This window comes from Ctenopharyngodon idella, chromosome 3, assembly GCF_019924925.1.
Source record: "Ctenopharyngodon idella isolate HZGC_01 chromosome 3, HZGC01, whole genome shotgun sequence".
NCBI classification, from domain to species: Eukaryota; Metazoa; Chordata; class Actinopteri; order Cypriniformes; family Xenocyprididae; genus Ctenopharyngodon; species Ctenopharyngodon idella.
In genome coordinates this window covers 771,140-790,607 of record NC_067222.1, presented here as the reverse complement: position 1 = coordinate 790,607, position 19,468 = coordinate 771,140, and the positions used below count along the sequence as shown (strand labels likewise).

The following is a 19,468-nucleotide window of genomic DNA, read 5'->3' as shown; positions in this document are numbered from 1 at the left end:
TACCATCTCTTTTCAACAGGTCAGGTCTGCCCCAAAAAACTTTTCCAATTGTCTATGAAACCTATATTATTCTGCGGACACCACTTAGACAGCCAGCCATTGAGTGATGATAGTCTGCTAACTATCTCATTACTCCGACGAACAGGAAGGGGACCAGAGCAAATTACTGTTTCTGACATTGTACTTGCGAGTTCACACACCTCTTTAATGTTAATTTTAGTGATCTCCGACTGGCGAAGTCGAACATCATTTGTGCCGACGTGAATAATAATCTTTGAGAATTTACGATTAGCATTAGCCAGTGACTGTGACTATGGTGGCTGGTGTCTCTATTGTCACGTTCCGTGTAATAGAATTGCCAATTACTAGGGCACTTTCAACAGGGTTCTCAGTGGGTGCATCACTGAGTGGGGAGAACCTGTTTGATGTTCTAATCGGAACGGAAGAGTGGTGTTTTTCGCGACTAGGCCACCTCACGATCACCCAGTTGCCCTGCTGCACGGGCTCTACAGCCGGAAACGAACAATGTACAGAGTTCACTAAGCTAGCCTCATTCAAAACAGTATCTAAAGCCTTTACATTCTTGCTATCCTCAATTAAAGTTTGGATGTGTGTCTCTAATTCTGAGATTCTCACTGTCAGCCTGACTATCTCCCTGCATTTATCACATGTGTAAATCTCACCGCTGACAGAGAAAGCTATACTATGCATGTGACAGGCAGTGCAAGTAACAACAAAAGGAGAGGATGACATGACTCACCGTGTTTGTAGAGTGATCCGACTTACCACAGTTGTTTGATGGACTCGAGTCGTAGAAAAAGGAGCGCGCGAGAGAAAAGGATGGTTTGTGGCCCGGGTGACAAGCTAACAAGCTAGTGAAATGCTAACGCGCTGTGATATCGTTTTGGATTAAAAGATTAAATGCTAGCAACATCAGATTAAAGTGATATCAGATATATGGTGATGATAAAATAGACAAGTAATGATAATAAATAGATTCAAAACAAAGCTCTACGGAGCTACAGATGCACGGAGCTACAGACGCAAACTATTCAGCAGTGAGGCAGAGCGGAGCAGACTGGAGCAATACAATTTATAGTGAATTATATAATATATAATAATTATATAATTATAATTATATAATTATATAATTTTTTTTTTTTTTTTTTTTTTTTTTAGAAAATGAGCAATGGTTTCTGTAGATAAGACCCTTATTTCTCGTCTGGGATCGTGTAGAATGCTTTAAAGCTGTACTGAAACTGTAATTTTGACCTTCAACTGTTTGGGGCCAATTGAAGTCCACTATATGGAGAATAATCCTGGAATGTTTTTATCAAAAACCTTAATTTCTTTTCGACTGAAGAAAGAAGGACATGGACATCTTGGATGACATGGGGGTGAGTAAATTTTCAGGAAATTTTTATTTGAAAGTGAACTACTCCTTTAATGAATTACAGTTACTGGATTTTTGTATCCTGATTACGTAACGCCGTTACATGTATTCCGTTACTCCCCAAACCTGGGTACAAATATATCAGCGCCAAACTCGACACCTTACTGTCAGAGGCCTGATAGAATATAAATAGATAGAGATGAGCTTATAGTTGTGGTTTGGTTTGTTCTATTTCAGCTCAGAGGCATTAACCACTGTGGAGGAACAGCAGTCCTTCACCAGTTTCTGCTTCTTAACTTTAAAAAGTTATGAATACAGCTAAGACCCATTCTTACAATAAAGATCCATCAAAGCATTGTTTCCTTTTCCTTCTCCATTAAACAGAAAAAGAATAGGTAGGTAGGTATCAGGAAGTCTTGAGGCTTTAACTCAGTCTGTGTCTTTAACCGTCTGTCATTATTCAGTCAGTATGGAGCTCAGTCAACTTCCTCTTGTGCTCTGTGAGTATTATTTTCAGTGGATGTTAACTGATCATATTATGAATAGGATTGAACAGGTTCAAGTGATTAATTAGTATTCTTAGATTTTGTTTTTTCTTTTCATGCTGCTCTCAGTGTTTCAGATCCAGCTCTAGTTCATGATATATGAGTGAAAGACGAGCTTGAGAGAGGAAGTGTGTAGTTAGAGCTGTTTGTGAAAGAGAAATGAGCTCTGTTGTGTTTGAGTCAGTCTGTTTGTTCAATCACTCTTTGTAATAGTGTTTGTTGAATCAGTTCTGTTGGTTTGTTTTGTACGGTTTGCTGTTCATGAAGTAGATATTCGCTAGTGTGTGTGTACATTTCTGTGTTGTGAAGCTGAGGAACATGTAAGAGTGAAATTATGGTGTTTCACAAGTAAAGTAAAAATATGCATTTATAAAATGCCTAAAGTATAACACAAAGTTGATCAACTCCATGTTCAATAATTGTTAGATCTTCCTGTATTTGGCTGAGCGGTCGTTTGGCTGGCTGTATTAGATGTCTCTAATGCATAAATTAAGTAAGCTTGAGCAGAGATCTTGTGAGGAGAAGAATTTACTGAATGTAGCAGTTTATCACAGATCTTTAACAGTGATGTTATTCAGTCTTCAGAGAATCTGAATCCACATTTCTGTCTGTGGGACAGACCTTTATACCTAAAGCTAATTTACAAACAGAAGACGTCACAGAGACCCATAAGAGAAACACAGCCGGTTCCCTCACGGGAGGAACTAAGATCCCACAGAAACTCTCAATGGATGAGCTTGATGATCTTTACCAGGAACATTTAAAAATACACATAATCATCACATCATTCATGAGTTTTTTTGTTTGTTTGTTTTTTGTGTTTTTAGTGCTGATTTCAAACATCCACTCAGGACACACTGAAGGTGAGTGAGTTTGATTCATAAATTTCATCACAAATGGGTGATTCTGTTACAAACCAGGGTATGGATTCACAAAACATCATTCTTAAAAATCACCGTAAATTAAAGTTAGGATAACCTCCAACCTGTCTTAAATCCCCAAAGGAACATTCTTACGAACTTCCTAGAAATAATACTAAGAACTTTCTTAACTTCTTTCTTAAGAAGATTTTTGTGAATCGACCCCAGCGGTGAAAAAGAGTGTCATGATTATAAATACAGCTTTTTAAACAAGTTATATAAATGATTCATGTGTTGTGAACTAGTAAAACCACACAGACAGTGCTTTGAGCTCAAGGCTTCTAATTACTCCGGGTTTGAACCCCACATAGGGTGATCTCTGCACCTTTCATTTTTCTATTTCAGTTAAAGTCCAGTTAAGTGTTTCTCCTCAGAAGTGGTTGACTGAAGGAGATCCAGTGACTCTGATCTGTGAGGTTAAAGGCTCCTCTACAGGCTGGACATTCAGCTGGTTCACTGAAACTGTAACTGACTCATCAGGTCAGTAATGTGCTTCATGTTGTATCATCTGAATTAGCTGATTTTATTCAAGTCTGAAATATTAATATTTCTGAATCCAAACAATAGAGACAGGGTATTTAGACTTGTATTGTTCCCGGGTGCAAGAATTCTAAGAGTAAATGTGTACAATTAGTGACAATAAACCTCTGTTATCTGACTGTCCATGGGTGAGGATACAAAAATGCAGAAGTATACTCTGTAGTTTTCACAAAAGGCCTCCTGATGTCAAAAGGCTCATATGTTAAATGCATCATCTGGCAGACTTTTACTGACAAATAAATATGAATAACTCTGTCCAGGAAACACGGAGAATGAGTAAACCATTGGTTCCCAAACCTGTCCTGAAGGACCCCCAGCACTGCACATTTTGGATGTCATCTAACACACCTGATTCAACTCATCAGTTCATTGGTAGAGACTGCAAGATCTGAAGTAGGTGTGTCAGATAAGGGTGTATACAAAATGTGCAGTGCTGGGGGTCCTTCAGGACAGGTTTGGGAACCACTGGAGTAAACTGTTCATTAACATATACTACCAACATTGTAACAATTCAAAGCAGGTTGAAATTGGCAAAGTTCTACTTCGTGAAATCTACACATTCTCTTATTTTACAGACTTCAAAGATCGTTATAAGCTGCTCTCAGACAGCAGCAGAGGAGCTGGAGGAAAATACACTGTCAGTTCTGCTACTGTAAATCACACTGGAGTTTATGTGTGTGGAGCAGAGAGAGAAAAAACAGCCTATAAATCATTGTACAGCAACACACAACCACTGTGGGTCACTGGTGAGTTCATGCAGAACTTAAACGATTGGTTAAACTTTAATAAAGAAAATTGTTATGCTTAAATCTAAAAATTTTAGCTGTAATTGTCTTGTCAGGTGTTTCTCCTCCAGTCTCTCTGATCATCAGTCCCAGCAGAACTCAACACTTCAAATTAGTCTCTCTCTCTCTGAGCTGTGAGGACCAGAGTAACTCTGATGGATGGACAGTCAGAAGATACACAGACAGTTGGGGTTGGCTGGAAGATTGTTCATTATCACGCTGGGGATCACAAACAGGATCTACATGTACAATCAGCTCCACCATCCCAGAGGACACTGGAGTGTACTGGTGTCAGTCTGAATCTGGAGAGAAATATCATCCTGTTAATATCACTGTACAAAGTGAGTCTGTGTTTCTGTATTTCTTCATTTCACTGGCAGTTTACAGTCAATGCATGAAGCAGGTTGATTTAACAACAGGAAGCATCAATGGGCAAAAAACAAACAAACAAAAAACTTAATGCACAAGTTGTAATAAAAATCTAGTTTTGTCAGAAAATATAAAAATCTATTTTTTGTTCAAATAATCGTACTCTTTATGCAATCAGCACATGTTTCCTGTGTTTCTGTAGCTGCTGTGATTCTGGAGAGTCCTGTTCATCCTGTGACTGAAGGAGATACTCTGACTCTACGCTGTTTATATCAGTTTCCACCCCCATCAATCCTCAGAGCTGATTTCTATAAAGATGGATCACTTATCCAGAATCAAACTACAGAGATGATCATCTCTACTGTCTCAAAGTCACATGAGGGTTTCTACTACTGCAAACACCCAGAGAGAGGAGAGTCGCCCAAGAGCTGGATCTCAGTCAGAGGTGAGAGTCAATGAAACTGTGAGCTGATTTATGTCTTCATATGCCCTCGTTCAGATATAGTTCATGATAAAGTGCAGTGATGCAGTTACACTGACAGTATCAGGTGAGTTTGACCATCTCTTCATAAACACACACAAGTTTATCATGTTATTAATGAGAGATTTGCTGCTTCACATTAAGATACTTTTTTTTTTTTTTTAACCAAAATTGTCTCACATGATCTTCAAATCAAATCTCAAAGTTGGCAGAATTTTTGGATTTTTCACATCCATTACCAAATAACAGACTAAAAAGTAGTCATGATGTATCTCAATTTTTCTTACTGAATTTTATTTTATTTTTTGCATTTTACATCTTTGAATACATCTAAACAAGTTGTCAAATAGACGCTATGTTTATTAGTCACATATTTCAGTTCTAAATATCTACAGTATCTCACAGAAGTGAGTACACCCCTCACATTTTTGTAAATATTTGTTTTTTATATCTTTTCATGTGACAACAGTGAAGAAATGACACTTTGCTACAATGTAAAGTAGCGAGTGTACAGCTCAGACCATGTCCTGTGGTCTGATGAGACCAAGATAAACTTATTTGGTTCAGATGGTGTCAAGTGTGTGTGGCGGCAACCAGGTGAGGAGTACAAAGACAAGTGTGTCTTGCCTACAGTCAAGCATGGTGGTGGGAGTGTCATGGTCTGAGTGCTGCCGGCACTGGGGAGCTACAGTTCGTTGAGGGAAGCATAAATGCCAACATGTACTGTGACATACTGAAGCAGAGCATGATCCCCTCCCTTCGGAGACTGGGCCGCAGGGCAGTATTCCAACATGATAACGACCCCAAACACACCTCCAAGATGACCACTGCCTTGCTAAAGAAGCTGAGGGTAAAGGTGATGTTGGGCATCCTCTAACATCCACGAGCTCCGTGATGTTGTCATGGAGGAGTGGAAGAGGACTCCAGTGGCAACCTGTGAAGCTCTGGTGAACTCCATGCCCAAGAGGGTTAAGGCAGTGCTGGAAAATAATGGTGGCCACACAAAATATTGACACTTTGGGCCCAGTTTGGACATTTTCACTTAGGGGTGTACTCACTTTTGTGGCCAGTGGTTTAGATATTAATTGCTGTGTGTTGAGTTATTTTGAGGGGACAGCAAATTTACACTGTTATACAAGCTGTACACTCACTACTTTACTTTGTAACAAAGTGTCATTTCTTCAGTGTTGTCACATGAAAAGATATAATAAAATATTTACAAAAAAGTGAGGGGTGTACTCACTTCTGTGAGATACTGTACATTCTCTCCCAAAAAAAAACTTCATTCTGTGACACAACAACAGTAGTATTTGTAAAATTATTGTGGGTTTGCTTGTCGATCATGACACTCGCTGTGAGAAATGCTGCAAGCGGAGTGATACAAACAGTGAAACGGTTCCCATGGTGATACTGGTAGAATATCTGGAAAAGGCTTTCAGCCAATCAGATTCGAGAAGCAGAACGAACTGACAAAATAATTTTCTGCCTTTATAACTTCTCATAATTTTTAAGGCCTATATATAAAGTACAGTGGGTACGGAAAGTATTCAGACCCCCTTAAATTTTTCACTCTTTGTTATATTGCAGCCATTTGCTAAAATCATTTAAGTTCATTTTTTTCCTCATTAATGTACACACAGCACCCTATATTGACAGAAAAACACAGAATTGTTGACATTTTTGCAGATTTATTAAAAAAGAAAAACTGAAATATCACATGGTCCTAAGTATTCAGACCCTTTGCTCAGTATTTAGTAGAAGCACCCTTTTGATCTAATACAGCCATGAGTCTTTTTGGAAAAGGTGCAACAAGTTTTTCACACCTGGATTTGGGGATCCTCTGCCATTCCTCCTTGCAGATCCTCTCCAGTTCTGTCAGGTTGGATGGTAAACGTTGGTGGACAGCCATTTTTAGGTCTCTCCAGAGATGCTCAATTGGGTTTAAGTCAGGGCTCTGGCTGGGCCATTCAAGAACAGTCACAGAGTTGTTGTGAAGCCACTCTTTCGATATTTTAGCCGTGTGCTTAGGGTCATTGTCTTGTTGGAAGGTAAACCTTCGGCCCAGTCTGAGGTCCTGAGCACTCTGGAGAAGGTTTTCGTCCAGGATATCCCTGTACTTGGCCGCATTCATCTTTCCCTCGTTTGCAACCAGTCGTCCTGTCCCTGCAGCTGAAAAACACCCCCACAGCATGATGCTGCCACCACCATGCTTCACTGTTGGGACTGTATTGGACAGGTGATGAGCAGTGCCTGGTTTTCTCCACACATACCGCTTAGAATTAAGGCCAAAAAGTTCTATCTTGGTCTCATCAGACCAGAGAATCTTATTTCTCACCATCTTGGAGTCCTCCATGCGGGCTTTCATGTGTCTTGCACTGAGGAGAGGCTTCCGTCGGGCCACTCTGCCATAAAGTCCCGACTGGTGGAGGGCTGCAGTGATGGTTGAATTTCTACAACTTTCTCCCATCTCCCGACTGCATCTCTGGAGCTCAGCCACAGTGATCTTTGGGTTCTTCTTTACCTCTCTCACCATGGCTCTTCTCCCCCGATAGCTCAGTTTGGCCGGACGGCCAGCTCTAGGAAGGGTTCTGGTCATCCCAAACGTCTTCCATTTAAGGATTATGGAGGCCACTGTGCTTGTAGGAACCTTAAGTGCAGCAGAAATTTTTTTGTAACCTTGGCCAGATCTGTGCCTTGCCACAATTCTGTCTCTGAGCTCTTCAGGCAGTTCCTTTGACCTCATGATTCTCATTTGCTCTGACATGCACTGTGAGCTGTGAGGTCTTATATAGACAGGTGTGTGGCTTTCCTAATCAAGTCCAATCAGTATAATCAAACACAGCTGGACTCAAATGAAGGTGTAGAACCATCTCAAGGATGTTTCCTGTATTTCTGTAGCTGCTGTGATTCTGGAGAGTCCTGTTCATCCTGTGACTGAAGGAGATAGTCTGACTCTACGCTGTTTATATCAACATAGAAACCCTTCAATCCTCAGAGCTGATTTCTATAAAGATGGATCACTCATCCAGAATCAAACTACAGAGATGATCATCTCTACTGTCTCAAAGTCACATGAGGGTTTCTACTACTGCAAACACCCAGAGAGAGGAGAGTCGCTCAAGAGCTGGATCTCAGTCAGAGGTGAGAGTCAATGAAACTGTGAGCTGATTTTTGTCTTCATATGCCCTCGTTCAGATATAGTTCATGATAAAGTGCTTGTGTGTCTCTTTTTCAATGTCTCATTCAGTCTCTCAGATCTCTGTCCTCAACATACTCAGTTCTGTACTGGCAGCTTGTCCATATCTGCTTGTGACAGTCGTGCTGATTTACAAATGCTGCAGAATAAGAGGTAAAATATATGACTGACTTATTAGAAGTCATAATCATCATTATATTTAATTGACCAACAAATCAGTCAAAATAATCATTAATATTATGTGATGTCACGTTCGGCTTTGATCACTGAGGGTTTGTTCTTTGTAAAGCTGCTTCAAAAACAATGTTGTGAAAACTGCTTTACAAATACTGAATTGTCAAATTTGGTTAAATTAATATACTTACACCCCTTTTATACCTGTATGTAGAGTCGTCCAGGCTACTTTATCAAAAACAACAAATGTTACCCAGAATGCATTGTTTTCTATGGTATATTAATGTTTTAATGGAAAACGGTATGTTACTGTTAGAATTTGGGGTAACGCTTTAGATTACAGCCCGGAAAGTACTGCATAATTACAATAAATTTACAGCGTAACTTTCGATAATTATAGGGTACCTACAAAGTAAGTACTTGTAAGTATAGGGGAACAATATGTAAAGTCTTGGGAATAAAGGGGTAACAACCAGGAACATAACAAATTATTTATACTGTAAGTATTTTAGAACTAAGGGGTACTTATACTATTATGATAGACATCAATCTTATGTTTGGGAGCAATTTAGTGAGAAAGTGCTCTGATTAAGTTATTTCAAGGCAAGTAGAAAGAACTATTGCAATCTTTTTTAATACATGGGGAAATATGCTTTTGTTTCATGTAGTTACAGGGTAAGTATTATATTGCGGGCCGTAAATTAAAGTGGTGCTTGTTACCCTGTAAATACATGAAACAAGAGTGTAAGTAATAATAAAAAAAAAAATAAAAAAAAAACACAAACAATCTGATATCACTGACTCCGAAACATTTATTTGAAAAACATCTTAATTAAAAACAGGTCTACAACACTTATTATTCATTTATTCATTTTTTTTTAAATCAACTTTTCATTTCAAATTCTAAAGTCCTGACAGAAAGTAACACGTTTTGTCCTTTTTTGGTTGTTGTTGCTCTTGCTTGGGTCCTCCTCCTCTTGTTTCTTAATTGATGAATCTTAAGGAGGAATCCCATTAAAAGAAAATACAGTACACCCACCGATGCTGCTGTAAAGACGAGGCGAATACGGAAATCCACAATGCAATAGGCTTTAATAGACAATCCAGGAAAGTGCTCAGCATCACACATATAAAAACAACAACAACAACAACAACAACAACAATGGACAGGGAGTGCTAGGAGTGAGTCCAACTTAAAGGGAGTGCTGACGAGGAACAACAGGTGCAGGGAATCCGGGGAGAAGGCGGGAAGACTGATGATGGGAGTGAAGACAGGTGCGCGGAACAGGAGGATTCTGGGAAATGGAGTTCGGGACAGACGTGGATGTAACATTACCTCCCCCTCCCCGGAAGGCATGTCCTCACGCCTCAGATGAAACAGCGGGGAGGGGGGGGTGGGCGCCCTGGAGACCTACAGGCAGGTGCGGGGGGTGCTGGCGGGTGCGGAGGTCTCCAGGGCGGTACTAGGTCCTCGGCCGTCATGGCGGGTCTGAAGCCGTGAGCGGCCACGGCGGGTCTGGAGCCAGGGATGGCCACGGCGGGTCTGGAGCTGTGGACGGCCATGGCGGGTCTGGAGCCAGGGATGACCACGGCGGGTCAGGAGCTGTAGGCGGCCGAGACGGGTCAGGAGCTGTAGGCGGCCGAGACGGGTCAGAGGCCGTGGTTGGCCATGGCAGGTCTCCGAGCCCACCCCCATCTTTCCCACCCACGGATACCCTTCCCCCCCAAAAAAAATTCTTTGGGAGACTCAGGGGTTCAAAGGGCTCGTGGGCTACTGGAGTGGGTTCAGCTGCGGTTGGGGCGGGCTCGGAGGTGGCGGCTGGAGCTGGAGCGGGCTCGTGACAGGCTGGAGCGGGCTTGTGACAGGCTGGAGCGGGGCCTGGAAATGGGGTCCAGTTCATCCCCTCAAATTCAATTAAAAGCCCCACTGGAACTGGAGCGGGCTCAACGGCAGGAAACTCAGGGAACTTGGGCTGCACGGGGGCAGAAAACTCAGGGAACTTGGACTGCACGGGGCAGAAAACTCAGGGAACTTGGACTGCACGGGGGCAGAAAACTCAGGGAACCTGGGTTGCACGGAGGCAAAAGACTCAGGAAACTTGGGCTGCTCGGAGGCAGAAAACTCAGGAAACTTGGGCTGCACGGGGGCAGAAAACTCAGGGAACTTGGACGGCTTGGTCTTCCTCCTCCTTCTCTTTGGTCGTCTGGACCCAGCAGAGGGTTGTGGATCTGGCAGGACACCGGGGAAAAGCTCACTGGAGGGGCATGCGGAGGAAGATGGAGACTGACGAACTGGCCAGGCCGCCCGTGTTTCTGGAGGAATTGGACGAGAATTGCACGCTATATCCGGGACCTCTTCGATAAAAAACAAAATCAAATTAATGGTATCGACTAAGGATAAGTGGTCGGCAGGTTCATCAAAACGGATCGTGCTCTCGTCCAGCCCCTCCAGAAAAAGGCAGTTTAAACAAGCATCTGGCCAATTCGTCACATAGGCCAACTCAACAAACTCCTCCACATACCTCTCCAGCGAACGACCGTCCTGAAGCAGTCCAATGAGGCGATCCGCGGCAGAAACAGGCGTGGGAGGCATGGGAGAAGTAGGAGCCTCGGAGACTATGAACAATCCCATCTTGATAGTGGATCTCCAGCGGTTTGGTCCGTTGTTCTGTCACCGATGCTGCTGTAAAGACGAGGCGAATATGGAAATCCACAATGCAATAGGCTTTAATAGACAACCCAGGAAAGTGCTCAGCATCACACGTATAAGACGACAACAACAACGGACAGGGAGTGCTAGGAGTGAGTCCAACTTAAAGGGAGTACTGACGAGGAACAACAGGTGCAGGGAATCCGGGGAGAAGGCGGGAAGACTGATGATGGGAGTGAAGACAGGTGCGCGGAACACGAGGATTCTGGGAAATGGAGTTCAGGACAGACGTGGATGTAACAAGGCTATTTGCTATTTGCTTCCGAAGAAACTGTCACCAGCGCCTGCATGAGAGTCGACTTTGCGTTCGATGAAGCATATTGTAATGAGCAATGTGAAGCTTTCATGACGTTCTCGCCGGAGATTCATGTGAAACTCGCGCGAGAACTGCCGTCTCTGTTATTCTGTCTTGTTTGTTTCTCGTTATCATTATCTGTTATTCTGTGTATTTTGTTGTAAGCATTAATAAAATAAATAAATAAAAAAAACAAAAAAAAAAACTGACGGCATCCGACATCTGAGTGACTTTTCGCGTGAGTTTCTCGGCACGGTTACGTCACGCTTCAAGTTACATCAAGCACGAACTCTCAACCCTCTCATGCAAGGGCAGGTGACAGTTGGTTGAAAGTTTAAAATTTTAAAATATTTGGTATTTTTCTTACAAATATGTATCGTTTCACTTCAGAAGACATTGATTCATCCATTGGGGTCGTATGGATTACTGTTGTTATTGCTGTATGTGCTGTTTGATGCTCCGACTTTTAGGAACACATGAGCTTGCATTATAAAGCGTTCCCAGATATGATTTATTTTTTAAAAAACCTTTGTTTGTGTTCATCTTAAGAAGGAAAGTCGTATACATCTCAGATGGCACGAGGGTAAAAGATGAGTAAACGGTGAGCACATATCTGGGTGTACTGTATTTTCTTTTAATACAGAATAGCAAATGACATGGGATTCCCTCTTAAGATTCATCAGTGGAAAGAAAGAAAAAGAAGAAGAGGAACAAGAGGAGGAAACCAAGCAAGAGAAACGAATAAGAAGTGTTGTAACTTAAAATCTGTTTTGAAATAAGTTGTTTTTCAAATAAAGGTTTCAGAGTGATAACAGATTGTTTGCGTTTTTTTAATTACTTACCCTGTAACTATATGAAACAAGAGTGTAACAAGCACCACTTTAATTTACGGCCCGCAATGTCATACTTACCCTGTAACTACATGAAACAAAAGCATATTTCCCCATGTATTAAAAAAGATTGCAATAGTTCTTTCTACTTGCTTTGAAACAACTTAGTCAGTGCACTTTCTCGCTAAATTGCTCCCAAACATAAGATTGTTGTCTATCATAATAGTATAAGTACCCCTTAGTTCTAAAATACTTACAGTATAAATAATTTGTTATGTTCCTGGTTGTTACACCTTTATTCCCAAGACTTTACATATTGTTCCCTTTATACTTACATGTTCTTACTTTATAGGTACACTATAATTATCGAAAGTTATGCTGTAAATTCGTTGTAATTACGCAGTACTTTCCGGGCTGTAATCTAAAGCGTTACCGAATTTGGCCATTTTTTTACATCACAGTTTTAGTGTACTTCCATTATCAGCATATTTCAATAGCTTTTCAGTATTCATTTATAAGTGAAAGTTTAATATTTTTATTTTGTTCTGCTTTATATAATACATTGCCATCCTTTACAATGTAAGGCTTGTGTGATATTTGCATGTTTCACATTATAACCACATGAACACAGTCATTTATAATATATTCCTTATTTTAGTGTAATTCTCCTGACTTGTGTTGCTGCAACATTTCATATTTTAAATGTTTGATTACTTTTTTAATAAAGAAACAGCCTTTTTAAAATATTCTGCTGTCACATAAAAGCAGAAGAATCATGACCTCTGACTGTAATGAATCAAGTTTTAATCTCTCAACAATTCTTGATCATGCATTTCTATTGTACAGATTTCACACACAATGATTTTTTACGTCTTGTGGTTCAGACTGGCGTGTGAAACTGTTACATACTAGTGTTCACATGAGAACTGTTGGTTGTGTGACGTTGTGATGGTTTTTAACGCAACTGAACATGAACACATGGTGTCAAGTGCTGAATATGTGTGGAGAGTTGTGAAACACAAGAATAGTTTTATTAGTTCTTTAAAACTGTTTAGAAAAGGGTGTTGCAGAATAAAACAAGATCTACTGACGTGAGCTTCTCTTCACACCATGTTCTCTCTCTACAGCACTTCCTCTTTCACTCTCAGTCTCTCAGTTAAATGAGTCTTTCTACAATTTAGGGTACATGTCACGTCCATCAATGATAATTATGTCTTTTCTAATCATTTTCTTCTCAAATAAAAATATATTTTATCTATTAAGGGAAAGCAGATAATCTAAGGCCCACCACCATGCCATGATCCAGGTCCGGTTCCCCTTTACAGGCCTGACCCTCCATCCTTCCTCCTGGACATCTGTGTTCTGGTTTATGTTCAGTTATGTTCGGGTAGGGTGTCTGGAGTCATCCTTAGAGGGGCAAATGTCATTTCTGTTTTGGGTTTTGTTCCATGATGGTTCCTTTGTTTCCTGGTTTTGTCATGTGATTCCCTTATCCCATCATGTGCTTCCCTAGTCTCATGTGTCATGTTTTGATTGGTTCCCTTGATTTATATGTCACGTTCTTTGGTTCATTGTGTTCAGGTGTTTCATGTTAGTCATTAGTTCATGTGTATATATAGCCCTCATGTTTCCATTGTTTCTTTTGCCTAGCGTTGTTCATGTAACCCGCTGTTGGTGAGTTCTGTTGTGGTTCATGTTCAAGTCATTGTTCTGTTTTCTTGTATTGATTTCACTCTTTGTAATAAACTGCAAGGGTTCATCTTCATCTTGTCTCCAGTGGACTCATTCCAGACAGATAGAGCTGTGCCTGTCAGTGTTTAAAACAGGAACTGATGTGGTTTCAAAGAAGGGCAGGTCTGTCAGATCAGTTGAGGAGAAAATGTTAAAACCCAGTGGTGAAGTTTCTGAGACCTCAGACAGCGAAAACTTCTGTGTTGTCTGTATGAAGCCATTTGGCAACTCAAAGCCAAAGGATGTGTGGGTAAAATGTGTATTGTGCAGTTTCTGGCCCCCCAAACCTGAACTCAATGGTGAACCACATTAATTTGTCACCACTGTGACTCTGATTGACAATATTCACACATAGACACATAAACATGACTGTTTTCTTCTTAGACCTACATGTTCTTTCCACAGGTACACTGGAGTGTATATTAAGCATAAATACTGTTAATGAAGTTTTCTTGTAGATTAATTTACTCACATGCACACACTCCTGAGTCAAACAGAAAGTGGATTATGGTCAGTCACATAGAGAGAGATTGTGTGGGATTGTTCCTTTGGATTGTTTCAATAAACCTGTTTTTGAATCATTGTATGGTGTTTTTGCTTCTTTTGTTTAATTGTTACATCTTGCTCCGTAGTAAACTCTAACAAAGGCACACAATGTCTTTGACATCAACTCAAATCTCATATTCTTGCAGAGTTTTGAATTGGTGCCTTTTGTAGTAAACAAATGTGTGTACTTTTTATAAAAGTTCAAGCACTCTAGCTCAAAACTTCAGTGAGTTACAGCTGCTGAACCAAAAGGTGTTACATCCCAGTGGTGTGCGGTGGTGTTTTAAAATGAGGCAAAGTCCTCAAAACATTTTTTATATAATGTATATCAAATGTACATTTATGTCCATTATTCTTAATTTTCTTGGTTAAATATTATATAAAAAAGAGAGACCAAATACAATTTTACATATCTTGCAATAACTAGACTTATGTAATGTTCTATTTATTAAAACCAAGAATACATTTCATCAAGTTAGTGTTTTATGTATGTTTACATTTATTCCAAAATAATAACTAAAACAGTAACAATTTAAACAATATATTATATGGGAGCTAATGTTCAGCTTTTCTTTTTAACAGTCAGCTTTTTTCAGCTTGTACAAACTGGTCACAGACACGAAGATGTACCTTTAATTTCCCCAAGCTGACTGCTCACTAAAAACTCCCACAGTCATGGGAGAATCTCTCGCCGGTGAATCCACCTGTGGACTTCTTCTTCCCAGATCTGAGATCAGATCAGATCAGATCTTTGCTGATGGAATCAACTCTAAAGCCCACTTTAATGGGTCGAGTCAGTGACCGAGGAAGCGAGGGAGAAGAGGTGGGGTACGTGAAAGATTGAGAAAGAAACGCTGGTGCAAGACTGTTGTCGTGAGAGAGAAACTATGTAAAGTTTTTTACATTGAGATGGACATTGAGGACATTGAGATGCTCACGGTATCCCTCCGGCCTCATTATCTGCCTAGAGAGTTTCCCCAAATATTTGTGTCTGTGGTGTACATGCACCCAAAGCCGAATGTGAACTTGGCTATGGAGTATATTGAGAAGAGTTTTATGAAATATCAGTCACTATCCCCGGATGCTCCGACTTTTATCATGGGTGATTTTAATAATTGTATATTGGAAAAATTGGTAAAGAACATGTATGGGTATGTCACGTGTCCAACTAGGTATGAAAGGACATTGGACCAATGCTATGGCTCTAAGGGAGCATACAAAGCTTCTCTATTACCTCCTATGAGTTCGTCAGATCATAATTGTATTCATCTAATTCCATGTTATACTACTGAACTGAAGAGGGGAAAAGTTGAAACGAAAACTGTGAAATCTTGGACTGATGATGCTATTGAGAGCTTACGAGGATATTTTGATTGTACCTTATGGAATGTTTTTATGGATTCATCTGCTGATATTGATGAGCTTAATGATGTGGTTAGTTCCTGGGTAACTTACTGTGTTGACTCTGTCATTCCTGAAAAAGTTGTGGAGATATATCCAAAGAGTAAGCCATAGGTGAGCACCAATCTTAAAGGTCTGTTGATTAAGAAAAGACCGGCTTTTCAACGAGGGGATTTGCTTGAAGTTAAAAATGTACAGAAATTAATTAGACAAGAAATTAGGACAGCAAAAATACGTTATAAGGAAAAAGTGGAGATTAAATTAAGAACAAACTGTATGGGCTCAGTATGGGATAGTCTTAAATTAATGACGGGCCTAAATAATGGATGTAGAAAACAAGTGAAAGTAACCGGTTATGAGCGAGATAGTGCCCTTGCAGAGGATTTTAATACATTTTATGCTAGATTTGAAGAGCAGAATGGTGGCATAAGGCATGAGTTCTATAACTCCTCTCAAGAGGGAAGTTTATTTGTTTCTTTTAATGTAGAAAATGTAGTTAATCTTTTTAAACAATGTAAAATTAAAGTGAGTCCTGGTCTGGATGGAATAAGTGGTAGGGTCCTGAAACAGTGTGCAGAAGAATTGGGTACAATCTTCACTTATATTTTTAATTGGTCTTTTGAGGTTCAGTATGTACCAAAACTTTGGAAACAGTCGATCATTATTCCAGTAGCAAAAAATAATTGTCCTAAAGGCTTGACAGATTATAGACCTGTCTCATTGACCTCACTTGTAATGAAGGTGTTTGAGAAATTAGTAAAAGGTATTATTGGAAAAAACTAAAACAATTCTCGACCCGATGCAATTTGTCTACAGGGCGGGGAGAGGTGTGCAGGATGCAACACTGACCTTATTGGACCTGTTGTATAAACATCTGGAGGGTAGTAGTAACCATGCAAGGCTATTATTTGTAGATTTTTCGTCTGCGTTCAACACGATTCGACCAGGCTTGTTGGTTCACAAGCTTAGGTCGAGTTTTGGTGTGGATGCAAGAATGGCCGCTTGGTTACTAGATTTCCTTACAAATAGGTCTCAGAGGGTAAGAATTAATGGCATTCTGTCAGGCCCTTTAATTACATCTATTGGCTCCCCACAGGGGTGTGCACTTTCTCCTCTCCTCTATATCCTATACACAAATGAGTGTCATAGTCAGCTTGAGAATCGGTACATTCTTAAGTTTACAGTTATTGTAAGTTTGTTGGTTGGTGAGGAGAGGGAACACGGGCCTATTGTCGAGTATTTTGCAAACTGGTGTCGAGAGGCTGGTCTACTTCTGAATGCTGAGAAAACCAAGGACATGTGCATTGACCTGTGGCGAAATCAGACAGCAGCTCCATGTACTATTGTCGATAATCATTTGATTGAATTGGTCGAAAGTTATAAGTATCTAGGTACTATTATCAATAATAAACTAAATTTTGCAGAGAATACTGATAGATTGTGTATGATGAGCCAACAAAGACTTTATTGTTTGCGGTAACTAGCTAAATTTAATATTGATAGGACATTGATGACTGCTTTTTATAAGGCATATATTGAATCGATTTTAACCTTTTCATTGATTTGTTGGTTTGACTCTTTAAAGGTCAAACAGAAGAATTCTCTATCAAAGGTTTTAAATAACTGCTGTAAAGTATTGGGTGTGAAATTGCTTGGGTTGTCAGATTTGTTTGATATTCAGGTGATAAAGAAAGCGCATCACATCATATCTGACACATCTCACCCTCTTTATGATTCATTTCAGACCCTCCCCTCAGGATCTTTGTATAGGGTCCCTCTAGCTAAGACAAACAGATTTAAATTTTCGTTTGCTCCATATGCTATCTCTTTGCTTAATTCAAATAGGAAGAGGTAGTTTATTATTTTTTTTTTTGTGCTATTAATGTTGTGTATTTGTCTGTCTTGTACGTGGTGCTATCATGCTGCAGAACAAATTGCCCCTAAGGGGGACAATAAAGTTTTACAATACAATACAATACAATACAATACAATACAATACAATACAGTCATGTTTTCAGGCCATTTCAAGTTTTAATTTGATGTGATATAAAGTGGTGAAACTTAATTTTTAATTAGTCTTCCCATTAATGCCATCAATAGACTTGTTTGACTTGAAGCAGCGCTGCACAGACCGATCGGTGTATGATGTCAAAGTACCGCGAGAGTGATTCAAAAGCATAAGGAGACATTTGTTCTCCAATCGCTCTCGCGGTACTTTGACGTCATACACTGATCAGTCTGTGCAGCGCCGATGCATCTCAAACAATCCAACCCTTTCCATTGACTTTGTATTGCGTGAAGCTGCTTCCTTGTCATTTCTTGCTTCTAACAAAAGACAGAACAATGCATAAAAGCTGCTGTGTTGACAGGGCGTACAGCAAACAAGCTAAAAAACCCAGAACTAAGTTAAGTCAGAACAATGTTTTATTGAAAATGTTTGGTTACCATTATGGTGAACAGTGTTTACTTTGGTTGGGCTACTGACCTTTGATTTTTTTTAGTATTAGTTCTTTTGGCTGCTGTAATGTGTTAAGACATGTTTGCTATAGTTACTTTTTTTTTATAGGGTTACATTTTGATGATGATTTTATCATCATGTAACAGCCTGTTTCATTAATCTAATCACTGATATGATTGTAACCTGAAGGTTGTGGGTTCGAGTCTCAATACCAGCAGGAAATGAATAGTGCATTTTTCCTCTCAAATTACCCACAACCGAGGTGCCCTTAAGCAAAGTTTCAAAATGTCTGATCTGTGGCAAGAAAATATTGTTGGTGTAAATTGTTTTTCTCTTTGATAACAATATCACCTGATCATCTTTGTTTCTGGTTTCCTTTGCAACATTATGTGTTTTGGTAAACACTGTCACAAAAACCACAACCTGACATTTAAAAAACTAATAATTATTATTACAATAAAAATTCGTCAAAGTATAGTTTCCTTTTCCTTTTCCATTAAACACAAAATAATATTAATTCTCAAAATAGCAAACTGCTGCTCTTCAGTTTGATACTGAATGAGTCCTGAAAACATTTCAGTATAAACTTGTGTGACATTATTTGAAAACATGTTACAAGATTATCAACATTATCAGAAGGTTTTCTGTAACACATGAGGTTCATTTGTATGTCTTTAATCTGTCATTATGTTCCTAAAGATCTGACTGTAGGTATCAGGAAGTCTTGAGGCTTTAACTCAGTCTGTGTCTTTAACCGTCTGTCATTATTCAGTCAGTATGGAGCTCAGTCAACTTCCTCTTGTGCTCTGTGAGTATTATTTTCAGTGGATGTTAACTGCTCATATTATGAATATGATTGAACAGGTTCAAGTGATTATTTAGTGTTCTTTGATTATTTTTTTCTTCTTTTCATGCTGCTCTCAGTGTTTCAGATCCAGCTCTAGTTCATGATATATGAGTGAAAGACGAGAGGAAGTGTGCAGTTAGAGCTGTTTGTGAAAGAGAAATGAACTCTGTTGTGTTTGAGTCAGTCTGTTTGTTCAGTCACTCTTTGTAATAGTGTTTGTTGAATCAGTTCTGTTGGTTTGTTTTGT

At 39.7% G+C, this 19,468-nt stretch overlaps 1 protein-coding gene across 5 annotated transcripts in view; it reads left to right on the top strand.

Moving 5' to 3' along the window:
* The first annotated feature begins 1,862 nt into the window (after positions 1-1,862).
* Positions 1,863-19,468, top strand: part of LOC127509446 (Fc receptor-like protein 5) — a 111,683-nt gene continuing 94,077 nt past the window's right edge. For all 5 annotated transcript variants that reach the window (XM_051888166.1, XM_051888164.1, XM_051888165.1 and 2 more), the window contains exons 1-7: positions 1,863-1,893; positions 2,766-2,801; positions 3,204-3,338; positions 3,974-4,144; positions 4,222-4,524; positions 4,755-4,997; positions 7,932-8,174. In XM_051888166.1, coding sequence (XP_051744126.1) covers positions 1,863-1,893; positions 2,766-2,801; positions 3,204-3,338; positions 3,974-4,144; positions 4,222-4,524; positions 4,755-4,997; positions 7,932-8,174 — 1,162 coding nt within the window. The remainder of the gene's footprint in view (positions 1,894-2,765; positions 2,802-3,203; positions 3,339-3,973; positions 4,145-4,221; positions 4,525-4,754; positions 4,998-7,931; positions 8,175-19,468) is intronic.